The 24,551-nt window shown below is 31.6% G+C and overlaps 2 protein-coding genes across 13 annotated transcripts in view; one reads left to right on the forward strand and one right to left on the reverse strand.

Annotated features, from left to right (window-relative positions):
• The window catches only part of LOC148601717 (uncharacterized), a 71,055-nt gene extending 62,902 nt beyond the window's left edge, over window positions 1-8,153 (forward strand). For both annotated transcript variants that reach the window (XM_088554206.1, XM_088554205.1), the window contains 3 exons: window positions 1,281-1,367; window positions 4,296-4,467; window positions 5,922-8,153. In XM_088554206.1, coding sequence (XP_088410332.1) covers window positions 1,281-1,367; window positions 4,296-4,467; window positions 5,922-6,128 — 466 coding nt within the window. In that variant the 3' untranslated portion in view covers window positions 6,129-8,153. The remainder of the gene's footprint in view (window positions 1-1,280; window positions 1,368-4,295; window positions 4,468-5,921) is intronic.
• A 1,898-nt stretch (window positions 8,154-10,051) lies between these two features.
• The window catches only part of LOC148601718 (uncharacterized), an 88,074-nt gene continuing 73,574 nt past the window's right edge, over window positions 10,052-24,551 (reverse strand). For all 11 annotated transcript variants that reach the window (XM_088554520.1, XM_088554518.1, XM_088554519.1 and 8 more), the window contains 11 exons: window positions 23,344-23,776; window positions 22,825-23,039; window positions 22,112-22,232; window positions 16,789-17,132; window positions 15,232-15,372; window positions 14,720-14,859; window positions 14,057-14,186; window positions 13,616-13,816; window positions 13,211-13,380; window positions 12,753-12,894; window positions 10,052-12,174 (listed from right to left, as the gene is read on the reverse strand). In XM_088554520.1, the coding sequence (XP_088410646.1) occupies window positions 11,830-12,174; window positions 12,753-12,894; window positions 13,211-13,380; window positions 13,616-13,816; window positions 14,057-14,186; window positions 14,720-14,859; window positions 15,232-15,372; window positions 16,789-17,132; window positions 22,112-22,232; window positions 22,825-23,039; window positions 23,344-23,776 (2,382 nt within the window). In that variant the 3' untranslated portion in view covers window positions 10,052-11,829. The remainder of the gene's footprint in view (window positions 12,175-12,752; window positions 12,895-13,210; window positions 13,381-13,615; window positions 13,817-14,056; window positions 14,187-14,719; window positions 14,860-15,231; window positions 15,373-16,788; window positions 17,133-22,111; window positions 22,233-22,824; window positions 23,040-23,343; window positions 23,777-24,551) is intronic.

A 24,551-nucleotide genomic window follows, 5' to 3' on the forward strand; every position in this document is an offset into this window, starting at 1 on the left:
GATATTTTTCTAATCAAAATATATTTTTTCATATCAAAGAGGAATTTGTATTAATTGTGTCTGTCCATTTTAAAACATCTTTGATCTGCCAATGGCTGTTATGATATAGGTCTGTGTTTCTCTTTTTTCCTGCAAATGTTACATTGATAACAGCCAAGGTTTATCATGCATATCCTTGATTTTTATCTCAAATCTTTCATCTTGTTTGAAATTATCTATGAAAGTTTAAACTGATATAAAAAGACAATGAAGTTTCTAATTCTGTTCCAAGATACCAAGTTCAAGATTGTTTCAAGAAATCAATGAAGTATACTAATAAACAGCAAAAACATCTTCTACATCAGAACTACTTTTATATCTAAGTTCCTAAATAGAAACTAGTATATCATTTTGTCAGAGAACTTGGCTTCTAAAAATTGTGACTTAAAAATAGTAATGATGAAATCTGTTTGTCAGTATAGATAGTATATTACTGGTACTTCTGTATACATGTAGTTAGGAGACCAGAAACCTGCTTTTCAGTATAGATAATATATTACCCGTACTTCTGTATACATGTAGTTAGGAGACCAGAAACCTGCTTGTCAGTATAGATAGTATATTATGGCGAAAGATTGGTTTGGTTTAGACAGATGCTTAGTTTATTCAGGCTTAAAATACACTTGAATTGATATTTTCAGAGATGGGTTTGGACAGGTTTTCAGATTATTCAGTTCAAATTAGACAGGTTTTTGGATTATTCAATGTTTGTTTATTCAGCATTTGTTTAGACAGGTTTTCAGATTATTCAGTTCAGATTAGACAGATTTTCAGATTATTCAGTGTTTGTTTAGACAGGTTTTCATATTATTCAGCATTTGTTTAGACAGGTTTTTGGATTATTCAAGGTTTGGTTAAGATAGGTTTATGATTATTTATTGTTTGTTTAGACAGGTTTTAAAATTGTTCAGGGTTTGCTTTGAGAGGTTTCACTGTACTGCTGTAGGAAGGGGCCCTGTCTTAATTGTTGTATATTATGATATGGCTTTGATAGAACAGAATGTAATTACAGTCACTTCCTTTATATAACTATCTTTGACTTTAGACCGGATGATGAAGAGGATGTCAGTGAACATCCATATTATTGTGTAAGATTTTTTTTTTTCTTTCTATTTGAAGATGTTGATGAAGGTATAAGTAAAATTTGTGATGCCAAATTGCTACGAATTAGCATTTCCATGATTTTACCCTTTGGATATTTGTATGTGACATTTGTTAATAGTTTTGTTTTCTGTTTTCAGGTTAGAGGCATTAATGGGATTAGATAGAAGCCATATACAGGATGAAACACTGAGACATGCTTCATGGTATCAGGCTGGTATACCTAGGTTAGTACTATGGTAATGATATATAGTTTTATTATTTATAGATAGCAGTGTTTTATCAAATGTTCCCTATGTAGTAAACTTTAATAATTTACATTGTGAAATAAATTCAGTAATTTCACTCTCAAACTTTCTCCCACCAAAACGTCACAACTTTGATATCAATCAGCCAATCACAGAATTTAAAATTCATATTGAAAATATCGATAAATTATGAAGAAAATCTATATAATAAATAGGATAATCAATTGGTTATTGTGAATAATCAAAATATTATCACTCGTGCAAAAAATGCTTGAAGATTTAATTCGTGCACAGAACAAATCTAGGCACTCTTTGTCACTCGTGATCATATTTTGGTTATTCACTCTTTCCAATTATTAATTATTCTATTATTACACAATTATTTAAGAGATAAATTGCATTGTCCATCTATGTATCTGTTCATTCATTCTTAAATTTAAGGATTGATTTTTATGTTTTACCAGGTTATACAGAATCATCAACTTTTGGGCAGTTTATGCTTCATGATCTGTGAAGTGGTTTGTGAACAAGCATGAACTGTCCCAGAGTTAGTTATGCAACCATAACTTGGTCAAAAATTAAAAACAATCCTGATTATTTAATGTCTAGTCGATTTAAGTCAAAATTAAGATTTTTCCCTTTGTCAAAGTCTCATTTAGTTTTGGAATTATTTGAATTGCTGGCTGCAAACCAGTTGACATTAATAATGTCACAGTACCAAGTTAGTTTATGGAAAATAACATATCTTACCCAGATGAGAAATAAACAAACAAATTAAATTATTTGTCCATGAAGTAGTTAACATGCCATTTTTCTAAACTTTTATATCTGAATGACTATATGCTATGAATGTAGCTTAAAATTAAGGTCTATCAGACTGATCTGAATTGACTAAATGGGATATCCTAATCATATTAATGCATACTACATAACAACCTTCTGAAATCAAACAAAAAAAATTAAATTGAAGATATTCTGTGTTTTCAATGTATTTTGAACCTGCTCACTGCTTTTTGCTGGTGTGGAGAATTACTTTTAGATTTTACATTCTATATTAAATTATCTCTGTTTGTAGCTTAAAAGTTGACATCTCTTATGATAATCTTAGGGTATAAACTTGCTATAAGTCTGTTTCTTTTAAGTTTTAACTCTGCTGTCATTTTCTTCCTGTATTTAAGAAAATAGTAATGGTAACAGTATGGCCTTTGGCATTGGGCCTTAAGTTAATTCATATGCAAATGTATATACTGAAATAATTTAATTTGATTTGTAACAAGCTCTCTGATTGGTTGCTTTTCTTTGAGCAAACCAGAATATTTTGTATAAACTGGCTTGGTACTATACATGATGTTTTGGCTGTCATTGATTAGAAATTAAATTATAAGGAATGTTACTGGTACAGAGGACGCTTACCCTACCGGTGCACCTGGTCCATGCTTCCAGTATTTAGTGGGGTCTGAGTTGCTCATTTGCTTTTGTTACTTTGTATGTATGATTTTAGTTACTTTATGTCCTTTGTTGTGTATGTCTGTTTTCCATGTCTGGTCTTTGTCCTTGGATTACATTCCTTTGATTACCGCTATAACCTTGGTTCCTTTGATTACTCTTTTCATGGTTTGGCCCTGCTTTCACTTTATATAAACCGCTAAGCTTCACAGTTTATAAATGTATTTAGAACTACCACAAACCAGGTTATTTTGTATAACCTGTGAAAAATTAGGTACATTCCTGAATTGAATTGAATAAATGTTGGCTTGCTCTAACTTTTATCTGTGAAAAACTATTTACAAGTGTTCATGAAAGACATCTAAATGTTATTATTCTGGTTGATGTGACTGATATTCATGTTTTTTTCCTAAAAACAAACTCTAGACAACAAAGACATAGCTTGTAGGTGATGGATGTATTATTAATGTTTATTAGACGATCTCATATTTCGTGGGTGATAACCTTTGTTTACTTACATGGTGAAACAGTGCTTTTATCTTAACCTTGTATCCCATAAAGTACATTCTTGTAAGAAATTTTATTAAGTTAATGGAATGTTTTACAACAGTTATCAATTACCAGATCCAATATTTAGAGTTACTGTTCTTTGTTTATCTCTGGTGAAGGAAAAAAAACCAACTTTATCTGAAGTAACTAAAGAGTGGCAGTTTTCTTTTTCCCTTTTATAGTTCATAGGTAAACTCTGAAATGTTATTTCCAGTGGTTATTTATACATACTACTGTGAAAGTACCCTGATACTTTCATTCGTGTGTACCAATTTTTGTGGTTATGGGAATAATTATCAGTTCATAAGTTTTTGAATTTGTGGATTTAGCAACTCTATCATATAAACGAATGGGAAGAAAATTTTGTGGTTTACCAAACCCACGAAATCTAGGAAAATTGAAACCCCATGAACAAAAATACTTTCACACTATTAAAAACTTCCTTTGAGTTTACTCTGCCGTCTTTTTCGCTAAAAATTGTAAATGTAAATTTACTCATTAGTTATGACTTCATACAATATTGAAGTATTGTAACATCATTTTACACTAAGATGTTTCATGAAATCAAGCACAGACACATTTATCTGAAATCTGTTAGTCCATGTGTTTGTTAATGAGTAAATTTTGTAGCATAATGTACCGGTAATAGATATCATTTGTTGTCTGTTTTGAAACTGTTACAGGAAATTTCTCCAAGCCAAATATTACATGGATTGTAAATATTTGTCTATATATGTAACAGTACCTGATGTAATATCAGTGTCTTTCATGTTTCTATGTATTCTAAGAACCTACATTAATTATTTCCTGTAGAAGTCTGTAGTACGTTTCTGATGGATTTTTGTGAGCTGCTTATAATACTGAAGTGATAATTTTAGCAACATACTTAACCATTTTTCCATTAATTTACAGAGAGATTGCCTTGGAAATTCTTCAACAGGAAGACATAGGATCATTTATAGTTCGTGATAGTACGACACACCCTGGGTGTTACGCTCTGTCTGTCAGAGTACCCAAATACGACAACCCAACAGGAATCTCACATTATCTTATCCTAAAAACACAGAGAGGTGTCAAATTAAAGGTAGATTATATGATATTATTAAAAGTAAAATTAAGTTAAACTTCAGTTGTCAACATTTGAAATCTCCCGAAAGAGACAATGCTGAAAAATACATCAAATACCTCCATTAAATTGCAAAATTGAAGTGAAAGTCAGTAATTCTTGACTGAACCAGGATCAATTTATACCTGAGTGTTTTGTACCCATAATTTGATCAGAAAGATAAAAAGAATTGAAAATTCCCTGGAAAAAGTAAAGATATTCCAAATATTATTTTTCAAAGACACATAGATACATTAAATAAAAGCTATCAAGATTAATAATTAAATTGGAAATGGAGCATCTTTTATTGATAAAACTTTTTTTCTGAAAATTCCCAGTCTGGAAATGAAATTCATAAAAGGTAATGAACTACTTTTGAAACATACTGAACCTCAGTTTTGATGAAGATTAGTTTTGGTTCCCATGGTAACTGTAACATGCATCCTGTTCTTAAATAAATTTACCTGACAGGTGATTTTATGGTCGATCAATAGTAAAATACATTCAGGATGAAATTGCTTTTCTGGCATTTTATTTCAACAGAGAATAATATGCATTACTGAAGGAAATTTAGACTATGATTGTTAGTTAGCAAAAACCATGGGGAGACTTATTAGTTTTTGGACAAAATCTTGATTTTATATGTTTTGAATGTTGGATGATTTTTTCTGAAGAAAATATCAATTCAAATGTCATGTCCAGCTGTAATAATACATTAGGGTTCTTTTTTGTAAAGTGTCAGTTTTTGTAAGAACCAGGCAAAATGAGAAAAATCAGTAACATACATATCAAAGTCCCACCAATCTGATAATATGAATTCACTCAAGGATGTTTTCTCTCTTTAAAACGACCATTATTTCAAATCTGCATCAGTGGATTTGCTCAGAAATTTTCATTGGAATGTTAGAAAAATGAGGTTTTTGAGAGTTATTTGCAGTACATAACTCAGTTTACCTAACTGATATAATTTTTTTTTATTCTGATGGTATTCAAATTAAACTGTCAAAATGGTTGTATTTTCATACCATTTTTCACCCACTGCCTGATTCTTACAGGGACTTAAACTTAATTCCACATTTCTTATTTGCACTGCCACTAAGGCAGAAGCCATTTTATTAAAATGATTCTGGTTTTGAGCTGCAATTGTGAAAATCATACATGCAGCAAGAAAAAAAAAGTATGAATTTGCTTATTGTCGTTAAAAACTATCCCAGGTAGGATTATATAGGAAAGTTCTGCTGATGTCCCCAAAATTTAGGTTGTATGTTAAAGATGGTTTTTTTCTGGTCTGGTAAACCTGATCAAGGGTTCTTTCTGTCAGGTCTATTAAGGTATTTTTTTAGCTAGTATATTAAAAGATACATTGGAAGGGAGACGACTCCAAATTTAATGATCATACACTGCTCACATTTGTTTTTGTTTATTATTTACAGGGCCTGGACAAAGAATGGCCAGATCTGTTAGCTCTAGTCACTCATCACACAGTGATGCCTGAAATGTTACCATGTACTTTAAGACTTCCACATAAATCTAAAAATCCTTCATACAAAGATGATGACAAAGATGAGAAGGAAGATGATCCAGATTACCAGAGACTTTCAGACTTTACGTCAATGATGGAGGCATTGAAGAAAAAGTGATGCAATTTTGTTTTCGTAAATGATGGAAGAACTTATGTCTGCAGTAGAGGCATTATAAAGTCCAAGCACTCACCCCATGTCATGGGGTTGTCGCTTACGACTTGATATTGTGATAAAATGGTTTAAATCCGAACTCAAGTGCAAAATGGTTTAACCTGTATTTATTGCATGTACACATAATCTTTCTCCAGTGACTGTTTAATGTAAAGAGAAGCTCCCATGAGTTTCTGTTTAGATTCTTCAATTTTGAAAATTCCTTTAGCCAAGAAAACAAGAAGAAAACAAATGAAAAATGTACTGAAATAATACGAAAAGACAAGAATATGTTAATTATGCTGAAAAAATGAAAAATGAAAGATACTGCTACAAGAATGAAAATCAAAATTTTTGTAACTTGTTAATAAATGTCTAATTAAAGATAGAACCAAACTATTCATATGCATAAAACCATGCTGTACAAGCGATGAGACTGCTTGTTGATGTGACAATTACTCATTGAAGTGCTTTTAACACTCTTATGTTTTTTTTTGAGAAAAATACATAACCTAGTAGTGCTTTATTCATTGTGCAGGGAAATTTGCTGGAAATTCAGAAATTAATTGGATAATTTGCAATCAGAAAAAGTGCAGCTAGTAAATTTCTGCATTTTCAGTACTTTGATGTAGTGAGCATCAACCAGTGAAAACAAATAACTGTAAATTGATATTGTGATTGTGTGTTTGATGCAAAGAACATTGTATTTTATTTTCCTAGTCATACATGAATTAGTGTCAGCAATCAATTGTAGCAATTACACTGTTGTTTATCATCATTCTCATGTCATAAAAGTACATGGATCTTCTTCCATTTGGGAAGTAATCAAAGGGAGACAACCATTCATAACAAAGGGAGATTATTCTGAAGAGTAGAATGTGAAAAGTACTTCAAGACAATAGTAGTGGTAATTTGATGTGCTTTTTCTGAAATAGATATTTAAGTGTTAGTTTTTGTAAGAATTAGCCAAAATTGGACAAATCAGTAACATGCATGTATCTGACGACATAATTTCACTCTAGGAAATTTGATCTGCATCACTGTATTTGCTCAGAAATTTTTCAATAGGATGTTAGAAAAATTTGGTTTTTGACAGAGTTATCTGCCCTTGAAATGTTCATTTTCAGTGCATTTCAATGAAAATAAAACTCAATTTACCAAAGTGATATGGAAAATTTGTGTCTCTTTTTCTTGATTCTGATGGTACAAATAGTCAAATTAAATTTTCAAAATGGTAGTGTTTTTCATACCCAATGCCTGATTCTTACTGAGACTGACACTCTGCAGTTATTTCAGAGAAACCATGTGTTACAGTAGGATAACTATATATCATTAAGTGCCAAGTGAATTTGTTTGTGTATTAGTGTGTGCATGAATGTGTGTGGATAGTTTTTTGTTAGTGATTGACATTTATATTTCTTGTGATTAATCATAAATATGATTACAATGTAGAGGACATATGTTACAGAACATTATTTTCAACTACTACACGATTTTAAAGGGATTAAAATTTAAAGCAAAACATTCAGTTTCAGGAAAGGTTACTACATTTTTTCATTTTACAATATAAGATATTCATTGTCAAGTTTTTCATTTGCAATACTATCTAAGGTTCATAGTTGTGTCTAATCAGTAGAAAAATTCATGAATCCTAATACTGTGAAAGTACTTCAATTTGAGAATACCAATTTTCGTGGATAAGGGAAGAAACACAAATTCATGGCTTCTTAAATTGAGATTTTTAGTCTACACATCAATGGTAATCTCCTTTCCGTTAGGAACCAAATTTTGTGGTTTGGTCAACCTACAAAAACTACAAATATTGGTATCTCAAGATTAATAGTACTGGTACTTTCACAGTAAGTATTTTATGTTTGATCCTTTTTTAGTGATATCCTCTACAATCTAGTTGTTTTTGTTTTTGTTGTTGATGAATATCTTTCAAGTATTTAATGAAAATCATCTTGCCTAATAAAAAATGTGAAACCATAAGTTTTCATTTAATTATATTTGTTCAAGTTTTTAAATAGTACTGCTTAGACAGTCTGATACTACAACAATGACAAAAAGACATTTAGCTTTACATCATCACAATAAATAGTGTATAGTTTGAAATTTTCGTAAGGTTCTAATTTTTGCTATATATGTGAGATTTGGGAAATTGTGAAAAATAAAAGCTCACCAAATTTAAGGGTAGATATTTCACAGTTATCTCCTGTAAACCATATCTTTGGAGGTAGAAATAAAGACAGTGAAATTTTTATACTCCTTTCCATCAAGCAAAATCACAAAATTTGGCATCCACAAAAATTACCAGCTATATTGTATGTATGTATGTATATTTGACATCACAGGGTCTAAAGACAGCATCGATGCAGTATTTAGCTGCCATGTTTTTTTTTTGCATAAACTGCCGGACTTGGGCATGGTTAGCCACTGGCCGACTGGTTGTTGAGGATAACTTTCAAGAAGGTTGACCTTATTATGCATTTTGTTGTCAACAATGGAGTTTTCTTACTGATCAGTTCTGATATTACGATTCAACAATTTAAATTATACACAAATTGAATGGACTGACCATATGCAAGTCAACCTTTAGGACAACTTAGTTTTGTTAAATAATTCCAGAAATACACAGTAGCACAATCCACTATCAGGTTATGTGAGAAAATAAAACCAATCGGCCAAAATGTTTTTTCTCGGTAACCCTCATCAGTACAAGATCTGTTACCGGTATTTGACTATTGCAATTGAAAGCTTTCATAATTTTTTCTGAAGATGTTTACAAAGCAACCAACTCCACTATTTTTTATCCCCAGCGACGTGTTGTGAGGGGACATGGAAATGCTGGGTGTCCGTCGACCCATTTGACCGCTCACGTTTTTCCGCACTTTTTTTGTAATGCTTTTACCAGATTAGTTTGTTTTTGGTATGTGGCCTTATTATGAAGAGTTTTGGATAAAGTTTGACTTTGGTTACAGTTGAATGATTTTTAGGGAAGTTATGGCCCTTGGACTTAAAAGATTTCAGTGAATGTACAGTTTTCCACACTTTTTTTTTGTAACGCTTTTACCAATTTATTTTATATTTTGTATGTAATCTTACTATGAGAAGTTACAGATTAAGTTTGACTTTGGTTACCTTTGAATGATTTTTATTTAAGTTACGGCCTTTGGACTTAAAAAATTTCAGTGAATTTACAGTTTTCTGCACTTTTTATTGTAATACTTTGAACAATTGATTTTATATTTTGTATGTGGTCTTACTATGAGAGGGACATTGGAACACTGTTCTTTAATTGGTCTTGTTTTTCAGAAGAGATAGAAAAAAACATAATACCAAAATTAAATTTACACAAAATAATAAAAAACCCAAGTTATATTCTGCAAGCATGCTTTTGAGGTGTTTTAAAAATGTGCAACAGGCGTTTCATTGCTCTCTGGTGTTTCCAATGGGAGGTAATTCAACTTGATAAGCTTGGTCAACTAACTTTTCAAATGTGTATGTATTACCAATTATTGCATGAGGTGACTATTTTTTAATTTGTCTTGACTGACAGTCAGTTTATCTACGTACAAAAACTGAACACCTTTGAACAGTCACTGACAGGGCATTTTTACCAGGAATTTAATGCATTTTCTTCTTGTACGATTTAACTTTTTTAACACCTGTCTTCATTCAGTATTATAATAATTTTTTATTGTTTTTCTTTTGTTCTATTTATTTTAGTTATTAATTGTTTGTAAAATATAAGCTTTTGGTCCTACTTCTGTTCCTCTAGCTGCAATTTTAATTGGACATTAGCTGTTTGGACTGTTGTCCCATTGATGCCTCTCACACTTCAGTATGAATGTGAATATATAACAAAAAGGCTTTAAAAAAATACTCCATTCTCTTGCACACTTTTTATTTCTGATCAATTCCTGGTGAGAAAAAGCTCAGTAATGATTCACAACGTGAAAGATTATATTGTAAAACTAGAGAATTCATATAAATATAATCTAGTAGCAAAAACATCAAACAGTGTATCATGAATAACAAGGACGAAATTAAAAACAAAAACTTAAAAATGGACGGATAACATTTCATCACAGATCTTTTAATTGCTTAGTGGAACATTCCATTATCAACTCAGGGGTAACTGATATGTATTTGTGTTTAAATAGGTAAGGCTCTTCATACAATTTTCATTTTAAGTAAATTTATGAAATTGCTGAGCAGTCAAATGGTTCATTCTAGCTCACAAAACATTTCATGGCTTAAAATGCTGAAAAAAATAAACTTCAAATATATCCCCTTTTAAATAAAATGGAATGATCTTAGTACCAGTATGGAGTAATTTCAAACAAAATGAAAAACAATGACAACTAAAAGCATTAACAAACAAAAAAATTGGATTATCTCCCTTTAAAGCAAATTGTAAACCAAGATTTAAGTGTGTTAGCTACCTAATGTATCCACTCATTGCTGGGGCTATGATTCAAATTCTAGCAGTTATATCAATATTCTATAAGAATAACATTCAAACAGGGTTAGAAAGCCCTTGGAGTAGTAGGTATTCGTGAAACTACCCCTACAGACATGTTTGATTGCATTCATAAATCTAAAAATACACCACAATTTTAAAGACAAATATTTTCACTCTATGTGCATATTCTCAACATTTATCACAGATATTTTGATGATAACAAAGTCTATAAATAAACATGATGCAATAACTATTTCTCTTCCCTCTCAATCATTAACTTGCCAGTCACAGAAATTAAAGGTGTCAATTTTCGGTAGGACTCATTCTTGGAATCATGATCATCATTTAAAAACATCATTAAATAACATTCTCAGCAGTCAAAAAAAGATCTCTCTCCTCTTTTGTAAAAATGTAGAAAAATATTTTTCTTTAAACATATTCCCCTTTTTAGGCAAGTATGTGACATTCTAAATACAAATTAGATGCCATGGGGCTTTGAATAGTGTTGAGTGCAACTCCTCCCAAATTATCTATGATTGAGGTGAAATCTGGTAATACTGATTACATCACAAAATTCTAGCAACTTGATAGGTCGTAACCATGGAAATAATCACATGACCAACACAGGTTGCATTATCTACACACCCTTCAACAACAACAAAAAACTAATTCTAATAAAAATAAGTGAAATAATAAAAAGTCCATAAAATGTGTATCCTTACTATCACAACCTAAAATAGTTAAAAAAAAAAGATAGTTTGATTTCATGCAGGAATAAAAATAATGGCCTTAAAAATATTCTTATATGGTGCTGCCATTAAGTTGTTTTATGATTCAAGAGGCAAAGTTGGAGAATCTTTGAGTAGGTTTGGTATCATTTGTATTTCTATTCTATACATAACATTTTTGTTTCAAAAATAAGTTGGATATTATTGCCAATATAATTGCACGAGGGGTATTATGTACAATGTAAACTACTCACTAATTCATTTATTTATATATTAGATTAGAGTTGAAACTCTTTGCCTTTTGAAATCATAAAGCATTAATGCTGGAAACCAGATAAAACTATGAACTTGGAATGTCTCAATTAATAAAAAAATAGGAATGATAGAATAACAAACAGACAAAATTGCTATAAGTATTTCCACATGATTTCTCTCATACACTGAAGTTTTTTTTTCTTTTTCTGGGCAGTTTTTACTTCAATAGTTTTTTACGCAGTGCAACCGGACTCTGTGTTCTACGCATTGCAGGTGTTGATGTAAGTCTATCGCTATATCTCAACTGAGATCGGTTTGGACTTGTTCTCCTTCTTGTTTGTGGAGTTCTGTAACTTCCTCTGAATTCTAATGAATCATCAAGTTTTCTGGTTTCCGTTTCCAATAGGAGAGGGTCCAGTGACTGGTCCCTTGTTACGTTAGACAGGGAAGAATCCAACATGGAGCGGATGTCGCGGATTTCATCTCCAGTACGAGCACTACGAGAAATGTATTGCTGGCGTTTCTTCATCTCAGTGGCTAGTTGGTCCTTCAGTGTGGCAATCTGGAATCAATACAACTTTATTAGTAATTTAGTAATAAATTTTTAATGTCTGATTCATAGAGAAAAATAAAACATACACTAAACATTGCTCATTATAAGTGGTATGAAGCAATCCTCACTATTTTCCTGTACATTCCATGTGAGTAAATTAAGTAGCAGTCTTTGTAAGAATCATGCAAAGTCTGAAAAATGTGATATACCAAAAAAAAAGCTAGATTTTGTTGTAAGTAAGTTGTTTTATAGGTCTATATTATTCATTCCAATCTGTCTGCTCTCAGTAGATAATCCACACTGAAAATCCAACAGTTTCTATTCTATTTAAGTGTCATTTAAAGAGTTATCTCCCTTAATTTTGAAGTTTACAGTACATTCTATATTATGAACAAGGGCTGTTTAAAAAGCAACATATTATTTTCTGTTTACTATGACATTTTAAACAAAATATCAAAAATAAAAATATGTAGGCTTTCAAACCATGAATGACAATTTTACATGACTCTTAGCTGGAGTGATACTTAAACAAACATACAAACAAGAAATGCAAAATCAAGAATTAAGATAAAGAAATGAGAACTTACAGTTTCTTCCAATCCTTTGATTTTAGTTCTGTTTGCCCTCTCTCTGGTCTCAAGCATTCTCTCTGCTTGAATCTGAGCTGTTCGGAGTCTCTCTGTTTCCATCTCTGTTTCAGCTCTGTGTCTGGTTGTAACATCAATCAACCTTAAAGTAAGCAAGCATTTAAATTAATCCAATATCAAGAATGGGAATTTCATATAAGTAGAACAATAAATTAGGACATGAAGGGCAGAACAAATGTTTTCATTGAAAAAGATATGTGTAGAATTGAATAGCAGTGAGACCCAATTATAAATCTTCCTATTGGAATTACAATATGTTCAGTAATGAATGACAGCCATAATATTAATTAACAGAGAATTCTATTTAACTGTCACTTAATGGCATAAACTTAAGACCCTTAGTTCTAATTATAATCAGCTTATGACTATCAGTATAATGTATTGGAGTTTCTATTTACCGCTGTGCATGCTGTTGTTCAGCTTCAGCCAGCTGTGCCTGTAACTGCTGAACTTGCTTCTGTAGATCTGTATTATCTTCCTCCAATCTGACCAATGATCTGTCCAGAGAACCCTTCTCCATCAGGGATGTACTAGCTATCTCCTCAGACTTCAACTTTTCACGTTCAACCTAAAGGTAGGGTTTTCAATATCATTTGAAATTTTGAAGTTTAATGCTCAACTTAAAATTGAAAATATCAAAGTCTACCTATATTTAATATCACATCATGAATTTTGTAACCAAACAGCCTTATGCTTCACTTAGATTCAATGAATTGAGATTTACAGAAAGAAAAAAAAGTCAGCACAAAACACTTAAAATTTATACCTTTTATCAATCAGTTACATGAAACCAGACTACTGACCTTATCAAGAGTTTTCCTGAGAGCTGATTTGTCCTTCTCCAGCCTGATATAAGTTCTCTCCATCTCAGTCTTCTGTGTCTCAACAGTTGAGAGGTTACGAGAAAGGGAGCTAATATGATCCTGCATGTTCTGTTTATCAACATTCAGTTTCTGAATGACCTGGTTTAATTCCTGCTCTGTCTCTTGTCTCTTTACCAGCATCTGGTTAAAAAATAGATGTAAACAGTTTTGAAGGTGACTGAAATGTTTCAGTAATTAATCTACTTGTTTTCCTTCTTTTCTCAATTCAAGCAAAGTATACTGCTGTTGATCTTACTAATTCAATAAAGATAATGGCATCAAAACTTCAAATAAAGATGCTACATTATTTTTCAAAAATGTTTTGAAAACTTCTGAAGATTTTTGTAATTCTCTATTCTATGCAATTTTAAAACTACTTACACCATGAGACTGACGGAGTTGACCTTCAACCTCTGCCCTTCTGACCTCAGCTTCTGAATTATCATTCTGAAGAGCCTGTACTCTCTCCATTAAGTTGTAGTTCTGTTTCTTGGCCTCATTCAAGGCTTGTCTGTAAGTGAATAGAAAAATTTCAAAAACAAATTACAGTACAATGTTTAAAATATTGATAAGACGAAGAAAAATATTTTGCAGAATAATTTTTTTCTGAAGCCAAAGTATCAAAATCAATGGATTGTATTGACATAATTATTTATTTCTAAAATAGCTTAAGGAAGTAGACCTAGGATAAGGGACATAACTTGAAATCAGTGATATATTTGTATCATATATATTTCACCAAACTATCAAGCTTTCATCTGAAACGGAATGAAATCAGTCCAAGTTACTCTGATGCTTACATGAAATTGATGCAAAATGCTGAATACAAACGTTCCAATGATTTGTAAGAGTGGTGTCCCTAACCTTAGGTCTACCTCCTTAAATTTATTTGCTCACTAGTCAATGTAGCTGCCAATACATACCAATTATACTCATTTTTTTAATTTTTTGACTTCCAAAATCATGAATTATCAATAATAAGGAAAAACAAAAATGTTAAGATGTACTGTCTATAAACAAAAGAACATGTCATAAATTGTTTACCTGGTGGAATCAAGTCTCTCCTGTAGAACTCTACGATCATGTTCACTGCTAGTCAGACCTCTCTGTAACTGAGCCATTCGTTCCTGGAGTTCATTGATGGTGGCATTGTTATCTGACAGAGACATATTCAGGGACTGAACCTGTTAACAAACCAGATAAAATTTGTCAGTACATTATAAATGGTCTACAGAGAGTACCGGGTAACCATGAATATATGGAATAGCGGGTGATTTGGAGGGGGTGCTAATATTGCTGTATTTTAGTGGTCTATCTAGAGAAAGAAGTTAGAAGAATAAAAAAGCAAAAAAAAAATGGATTTTTTGCCTCAATAAAAATTAGCCAAAATAAAACAAAAATGCTACAGTATATTTTTTGGTGACAAAATGATTCATCAATGGGAGGTATAAGGGTAGCTGAAAATAATACTTTTGTTGATGAGTGGGGCTACACATGGGGTTATCTCACCCCAACATACTATATCTTTTCTTAAAGTCAGCCGAAGAAAAACAAACCTTGTCTTTCTGTTGGACACCATCTTCCTCAGTCTTGGCAAGGGTCAAGGACAACCTATCTACAGTCAGCTGCAGGGACTGAGCTTTGCCATCTAACTCCTGAATCTGTTTGTTCAGTGTCTCTACTCTATCTTGCAGGATCTGAAAAGAAGGTAAAAACCATTTACTCCTAGTATGTATATTTTTTTACTTCTGACACTAAACTACAGCAAATTTTACAACAGCTTAAATGCATTAACATACCTATTAACCCTCCAACATTGATGACAAATTTAGAATCTCCAACATATAAATTTAAGATTTGTGGTAAAAAGTACTGAATAACAGAATTTTTACACCAAATATTTGCTTTTACATAAAAATCTCCCACAATAAACAGTGTCAATGGGGAGAATTTCCTACATGAGACAGTGTCAATGGGGAGAATTTCTCGCATGAGATAGTGTCAATGGGGAGAATCTCCCAAATGAAACAGTGCCAATTGGGGAGAATCTCCAACATGAGAGAGTGTCAATTAGGGAGATCTCTGACATGTGACAGTTTTAATGGGGGAGAATATCCCACATGAACTGTTTTAATGGTTAACAGGTATGCATCAACAGAAAAAAACACATGCAATTGAGAAAGGATAGGCCATGTAAACTACAATACCTTAATTACTTCTACAGGGGGAACAGAAACATCATTGCTAATTAATATCATCCTAAATCTATCGGATCCAATATGTCTCAGTACAATATCCAAACTCATATCTACTTTACTTGGACCTTTCTTCTCAAAACATTTCTTTGATAGCAAAAATTAAAAACTAGCTTGAAATTGCACATAATAGTAGAACAGACTGCAAATCCCTCAGAGCTCATGAATTTTAGAATATTCATGAAATGATCATATAAATGGGAATACCTAGAAGATACACTGATTACCCATTTCCATGTGCCTTAAAACACAAAAATAGTCCATGTGTAAGAAATGTAAATAGATTATACAGAAATTATTGATTAGTCGTTTTAAGGTTAATGTTTTTATGACTTTTTTTCAATAATTTTATGAATAACTACCCTTTAAGATACCTCATCGTAGCATATGGTTAATCAACATAAGAACTACGCCTCCGACAGAACCCTATGAATAATTTACAAAATCTAACTCAACATAAGAACTACACCTTCGACAGAACCCTATGAATAATTTACAACATCTAACTCCATAAGCCCCATTGAAACAAGAAAGGAATTATCATGGATAATTTTTAGAATCTATAATACAACAAGACTTTATACACGTGTGAATTCATCAGTAGTAGGCTTCCTCACAGGATTTAGAGGCTGTGTTTTGATAGAGGTAAGTGATTCCTAAGTTTATGATAATGATAAATTACCATGTTAGTATTACTCTTTCTTTTCTTATTATATTCTATCTTACCTTCCATTGTGTAATGGACAGTAGGCATTTTTAGCATTTCAAATAATAGATCGCTTAAAAAACCGAAAAGGAAAGTTCTCTAATTCTCATTTTCATAATACCTATGATAAACTATCAATTGTAGACAACTACCTGATTTTCAGTTTCTTTATCATTCATCAACAGTCTAAATCTCTGAAGGTCACCTTCCAATGACCTACGAGCAAGTTCCAGTTTAGTACACCTGTTTTCAGCATCATCTAGATTAGCTCTCAAGTTACGTTTGTCATCTTCAAGACGGCCTTCGTTTGCCTTCATCTTACTGATTTTCTCAAGCTGTTGACGTTTCTCTGTCTCAGCAGAGCTGAGGCTTCGTTCCAAAGCTTGGATCTTGTCCTGAAGCATCTTACGTTCTCTCTCATTACGACGGATTGTCTCCTCTTGGAGCATGAGAGCAGTCTGAGCACTAGCAAGACGGCCATCAATTCCACGTTTGTCTAAAACAGAAAAGACAAGATTTATACATTTCTTTATTATAATGTGAAGTCAACAATTGTTCCATGTATTCTTTAATCATTACTTTTTCTCACCTCTCTCTCACAGCATAGATATTCAAGAGTGAACTCACAACAAACGTTTTCTTCAGGAGGCAGTTACATATGGAATAAAGGCTCTCTATTCAAAAAGTGAAATACAGTACACAAAAATGAAAAGAGCATTTGTGTATTGGGATAAATACAAGTTCTTGTTTTCTCTTCTGCTTCAGAGCTTGATTACTTCCTTACATTTCGTTATAAAAAAAATTTTTATTCTGAATTACATGCAGGTATAAACATCAAAGACTGAGATCAATAGGTTTACATACGTTTTCACAGGTAGTTTACCTGGTAACAGGTATACTTGCTCTATTATAGTAATCACCTATTGTCCTAGTAATTACCCTTAATTCATTCAACATCAATAGAACCCAATAGTTTCCTTTAAATCTTGTCAAAATATGTGGCTTTTTAAACCTCCAATATCCAAATATTTTATATGATCACCCTTATACAGAGGTCAAATTTACTTAAAATTTCTAGATATCTTACAAAGATCTAAAGCTGATTTCCATCAAAAGTTAATTATTCAAACAACACACATGTAATTGGTCCCTAACCGATTGTTAATGTTACATGTAATTATTGATCCTCTGTATCAATACTATATGAGTCAACGAAAATATTTTCGTAAGTTCTTCAGTAAACTTTCTAATTGACAAATTTTGAAGAGAAAATCAATTTTTTTACATGGCAAGTTTATGGAAAATGCAGGAATTTGTTTTCTTTATCGTCTGAATAGTGCAACTTTACTAGACTGTCAAAGCAAAAATCTTTTGCATTTTATACCTATACTACATCATCAGTTCTATTCTTCAATATTACTTTTAACGAAAATGAACATAAACTCAATTTCTCATTTTTTTTATGCATCTTTAAAAAGCATCAGCTTTTTCTAATTTTGAAAAGCAAATCAATCTGAAGACTCTTGGTAATATTAACAATCATAATATAAAAAAAAATGAAGAAAAACAATTAAACAATTGATGCAAATTCATTAATTTTAAAACTTGGAACAATTTCAAATTAGTTATGTAAACTTAATTTCTATTGGTTGTTCAGCTGTTTCACCTTCCATGAACTCTAATCAATCAATCAGACTACATAACAATAGTTAACAGACATACCATTCTGATAAGGTAGAGATTTGTAATTATCTGGTCCTAGAGCATGTGACATCAGACTGCTGGGCAGCAGATAGACTTTATATGCCATTATTTTTATGGCTGATAAAATCCCAATGATATTTAACTAGTGATAGAATTCTCACATTTAAATCCTTAATTATGTCAATCCAAATAACAAAGAAAAATGTCAATTATGACAGCTAAGTTTATTCCACAGATTTTACAGCTATACAAGTTTTACTACAAAGTTTTCACACACTGATAAGTGTATTTTAACACTCGTTACATTTTTGTTACAATCCTAGTGTATCGATTACCGTTTATGACTGGACAGGTGTGGACTTGTTTCACCTTCCGGAGGGAATACACGAACTACCAAATCTTTTAATAACTCTACAAAGGGATCATGTCTTTTGTATTATTACCTTAACAAGATAAACAGACCAGAGGTCTAATCTTCTTTGCCAAAGTAGCAAATGCCAACTAATTTATTAACTTGACAATTTGCCGAATTTTTAAATTTCAGCTAAGTAAGCGAAATTTTAATGAACTCAGCAATAAAAGGTATTCAAAGCATGTCAAATGTTATAACAATGAAATTTGATCTCATTCTATGACTGCTCATAGCAATTCGAAGCCACTTTGTAGAAATATTAAAACCATTGATTGTGACCTGGCGTATCATTATTCTCTGTTTATTAAAACAGTGCTTTATTGTATTACCTGGTCTTGCTCAAATATTTATAAGTTATTCCACTTTGGGTGAATTAACAGTGTCTGACATTGACCAAGAAAACAGATGAATAAAAACTATTTTATTGGTATTTTTTTACTTTTATACTTGCAACTGATGAAACATTCTACTTTTTTTTTGTAATTTCACATTATTTTGTAATTGATGGCCAAGACCGGTTCCATAAAAAAAATTCTCAAGCTGATGATTTTCTCAAATCCTTGAGTTTTTCCTCAAATATCCAAGTTCAAACTATCTGATTGGTCAAAATTTAAATTGAGGAAATATTTAAGAAAAGCCTCAATTTGAGATTTTTTTATAAGATCCAGGCCTGAGCTCTAGTTCTAAAATGAATTACCTAAAACTTTAACAAATTACTTATAAGTTCATAAGACCCAGTGGCACTAAATAATCTGACCAAACTGTTGTTATATCATTCAATAAACTTTTGCGTACCTTAAAATAATTCTGCCTCTGTCAAATTTGATCTGTATTATCAATTAATCAGATTACAATAAATGATGTTATTATTTGGCTGACAATTAAAGTTCATAAAAGTTTACTACATTGGCCTGACTCTGACTTTCAAAGCATTTTAGTACATGTATTTACAATTATTAGTATTTGGTCTTGGATTTAAAAGGGTTCTTAAACTTGTTACACCTTAAAGGCATCATTTACAATGCTATGAAAAGTTTATAATAATCATTAAACATCTACATGTATTTCGTGCAATTAAGGGTAAAGGTCAAAACTACTGATTCCAAATAATGGTTGTCTGTCATGGTAGGTGCCATCCACACCATTTAATTCATGGTTCCGGAAGTAGAGGAATAGTTAACTGAACACCCTTGCAATTTTTATACACTATTTGCCACTAAAAAGTTGCTTCTGAAAATTCTATACTAACAAGTTCATAATTTTCTTTACTTGATTTTTTTTCATGGAAACCATTAAAAATATCTTTTTAAAATGCAGAAAGGAAGGACATATAAATAGGTCAAAAGGCAACTCCAGAATTAAAACTGATGCATGGTCGAAAGGCAACTCCAGAATTAAAACAGACGCATTATCATACAAGTTTAAATAGTTAGCTTTATTTACAAACTTAATTGTTATTAAACATTATAAAGAATTGAGGGTATCTAGTATAACATCTTGACTTTATCTGTTTGAATCTAATATCATTGATTAATATTGGCACATAGAATGTCAGCTCATTCACAAAGATTGAGGTATGAAAATAATAACAAGCATTCAGTATAAGGGTATGAAATAGCAAGATAATTCTGTCCATGCAAACTTTGTATGTTTTGTGTGATTTTGTTTTTAGCAAAAAACATGTTTTTATGTTTTTGTTTTTGTTTTTGTTTTTGGTAAATGGATGCTTTTTTAATATTCTTCTTCAGCTGAGCTAGGTTGTTCATAAAATCTACATTTCTTGTACAATAGTACATTAATGAAAAATTAAACAAGGACCCTAGAAAGGGGAAACATGGTACCAGTCATCATGCAAAAAGCAATATACCAAATAGGGTATCTGAGCATTCCCTCCAATATAAGCTGAGAAATCTGTTATAAAATTTTTCATTATGCAACACCTAAAAAATCAGTAAGTATTATGGTAAACAGGAAGTAGATAAAATTAGGAACCTGGGAAGGGGAGGTGTGGTACAAGTCATCATGCAAAAGCAATATGTAAAATATCTTGGCATTCTCTTCAATAGAAACTGAACAACCTGTTACAGAAAATTAAAAAAAAAAACAACAGGCTGTCAGACTGATGGACAGACGAGGGGATTACAATAAAAGGACATATCCCCATGTAATTTTGGTCATCGTAGATCTACCGATAGTCTGAAGACACTTTTCAGAATACTGAGAATATCTGAAGGGAATTGATGAACATGTTCTAAAGTTCAAAAGACATGTTTCAAGTATAAGTCAAATATGTAAGACCCTACCTGAATAATTTTCTTGAATCAAATATGTCAGCACTAACTAAATATTAGCTTATAATATCATCTGATAAAACTGAATGGTAATGTGTGAATAATGTCCACTTCAAAGTCTGGTGATAAGGAAAAATTGTCATAATGTCAGCTTAATTTGTTTGTTTTAAACAACTTTATCATGAGAAAATTATTTAAACAGGTGATTAAAAAGTTATTACAGTCACCCTAATATCACTATTAAATCTCCTCCTGAGAGTGATTTTAATTCTTCATAAATTGGAACATTTGAGTTTGGAGAAATATTGCTAGATTGTATATCTATTATTGAAATTTGTTACATGTTTTCCTATTCAGACTTATGTCATTAAAATGGCTGTGCTGTTGGTAATTCAAATATATTGATTAAAGTTTGTGAAATGAACAAATAGCAATCTCTTTGCATAGCGGTGACTTTGAGAAAATAATTTCAATTAAAAGTCATGTAATCATATACACTATTTGACCCTGAATTCTAAAGATTATTTTAGAGATTTTTTTCCACTTATATGACCCTAACTGACTAAAAGCAGCATATATAACCCTATTAGTCACATTTCTTAATATTGCCTCACCAATATCTGAATTTATTTCTATTTTCTATTCATTTGTAGTCTCACTCTAATCCCCTCAATCATAACCTTTTCAGTACTATTATATCTTCATATTCTAACTCTCTAAATCATAACCATTTTATTGATTTTAAATTGGCATCTTAATTTATTCACACTCTAACCCTCTTAATCATACCCTTTCTCTGGTCTCCGACTGGCATTTTATCATCTTCACACTTTAACCTCCTAAATCATAACCATTTCTATGGTCTCAAATTGGCAACTTACTTTCCTAACACTCCAACCACCTAAATCATAACCCTTTCTGTGGGTCTTAGATTGATATCTTACTTTCTTCACACTCTAACCCTCTAAATCATAACCCTTTCTAAGGTCTCAGATTGGCATTTCACAATCTTCACACTCTAACCCTCTTAATCATAACCCTTTCTTTGGTCTCAGACTAGCATCTTACCTTCCTCAACATCTCCCATAGATTTCTGTAGTTGTTCCAATCTTCTCTCAACTCTTCCTTTCTCATCTTCTAGTTCCTGAAGCTGTATTCCCATACTCTTTACATTGGCAAGGGCATCATCCTAAAACAAAAATAAATAAAATATATTTATAAATAACAAACATACATGCAACTTATTGCTTGTACAAACTTCTCATTGATTTTAAGTGTAAGCATTTGTAAGAATCAGGCAAAATGAAAAAAATCAGAAACATGCATGTCAAAACCCCACCAATCTGACAAAAAATATCACTTTAGCATGCTTTCTCTATTGAAGAGATTATTATTTGATCTCTGTATCATTGGATTTGCTCAGAAATTTTTCAATAGAATGTTAGAAAAATGAGGTTTTTGAAAGAGTTATCTGTCCTTGAAATGTTCATTTTCCATGCATTTCAATGAAATTGTAACTCAATGGCCCAGCATGATATGGAAAATCTTGTCTGTTTTCCTTGATTCTGATGGTACAAATATAAAAAAAAAAATTGGTACACTATCAAAATGATGGGGTTTTTTTTTCATACAATGTTTCACTTACTGCCTGATTCTTATAGAGACAGATATCTGAAACTAATGTCAGTTCACTGAAATACAAAGACTTAGGTTTAAATACATTAACATTTACATTTACATACATTTTTAATACAATGCACTAATTATTAAACAGTGCTTACCCTTTCTCTTTCAGCATTAGCCAACTGTTGGACAAAGTCACGGAGAGCCATTCTGACAGCCTCAGGATCAACATCCACAGCAGCCATTTCAAATCGGGCAGGTGACACACCACGGGATGAGACTCTAATAGGACTTCCTGCTCTCTCAGGGGAACCAGTCCTTGGAATCGGACTACCACGACCTTCTGTTGTAGTGGCATAGGTGTTCTCAAAGCCTAGAGAAATAGTAAGTTCATGAAATTGTTGTGAAAGTACTATATTACATAATTCATATGTTTAAAAGATGTTTGGAATAATATCCAATGCATGTTAAAAGAAGAACAGATTGAACTTCCAATATTATTTTAGTGCATTCAACTAAAGTTTCAGACAAGCTTGTTTATTCCAAAACATTCACTTTAATTTTTACGTTTCTGAAGATCTATATGGATACATTGTTGCAGAACTTTGAAGTCAATCATATAATGCATCAGCAGAAATAATATGTAGCAATTAACAATTAAATGTTCTAATACAAACCTTTGGCTGGAGAATTAGGTCTGGATCTTCTTGGGCTTGGTGTGCGAGATCTAACTGGACTTCTGGCTCTTGGCATTTCCTGTCTGAACCCAATGGTCCTCCTTAGGCTGGAAACAATGCTGGAAAGTTTGAATTCAATGTCTCTCTTGGAACCCTCTAGTCTGGCAAGAGTTGCCTCAAGGGCATTAACTCTGCCTTCAGCTCCGCTTAGCCTCAATTTCAGTTCTTCATTCTCAGCATTAGTGTTCTCAAGCTGAATTTCCAAATTACGTCTCTGATCCTCAAGTTTCCTCTCCATTCTTCGGCTGTCCTCAAGTGCCATCTGGTAGTCTTTTTCTTTCATTCTGCTTTCTTCTATCAGTTCTCCCATCTTGCGTTGGAGATTAGCAAGCTCCTTTCTCAAGGCTTCTCTGCTGGCTTCAGTTTCAACAACCTACAGACAAAAATATATCATTTCCATTAAAAAATAATTCAACTTTAGCATTTTACTTCCTTATATATTCAGATCATTATTTTAACAGTAGACAAATGTTCTATGAGGCAAATTTTGAATTGCTGATTAAAAGCAATATAACATAAATGAAAAATTGAAAATGTATACATTATACTTGATTGTAGTAAATGTATACATTATACTTGATTGTAGTAAATGTATACATTATACTTGATTGTAGTAAATGTATACATTATACTTGATTGTAGTAAATGCAACATTACCATCTATCTTTTGTTATAAAGGTATTTAATGTATAAATATTGCATACCATACTATAAGAGTATACAATAAAATGGTGATCAAGTTTGAAAAATTGATTTTTTTTCTTCATTAAATGGTTTAGACCCAAAAACGGATAACATGTCTTAAAAATTGATTTTTTTTTTATTCATTACGTGGTTGAGACTCAAAAATGGATCAAACTTATGTTATTTGTACTAGAAATTTTAACCTTCATAAAACTTCTCCTTCAAGTAGCAATCATAAAATGTACAAACCATTTTGAGAATTTTAAATCAATATTTAGATCCTTTCTGATAAAATATACACATTGTCATTTGAAAAGTAAATCCATCCAAACAGCAACACCCAGCTGGGATTTTTTGGCAAATTTTAGTGTTCATATAAATGTATAGAAAAAAGTTTTTCACTCATAAATTTCATTAATGTAACCTTCAATCTTAAAAGATACACTTCAAATTTCTGCAACACA

The sequence above is a fragment of the Perna viridis genome, chromosome 12 (genome assembly GCF_037379345.1).
Source record: "Perna viridis isolate PV_CMFRI_1.1 ecotype Kerala chromosome 12, ASM3737934v1, whole genome shotgun sequence".
Taxonomy (NCBI): domain Eukaryota; kingdom Metazoa; phylum Mollusca; class Bivalvia; order Mytilida; family Mytilidae; genus Perna; species Perna viridis.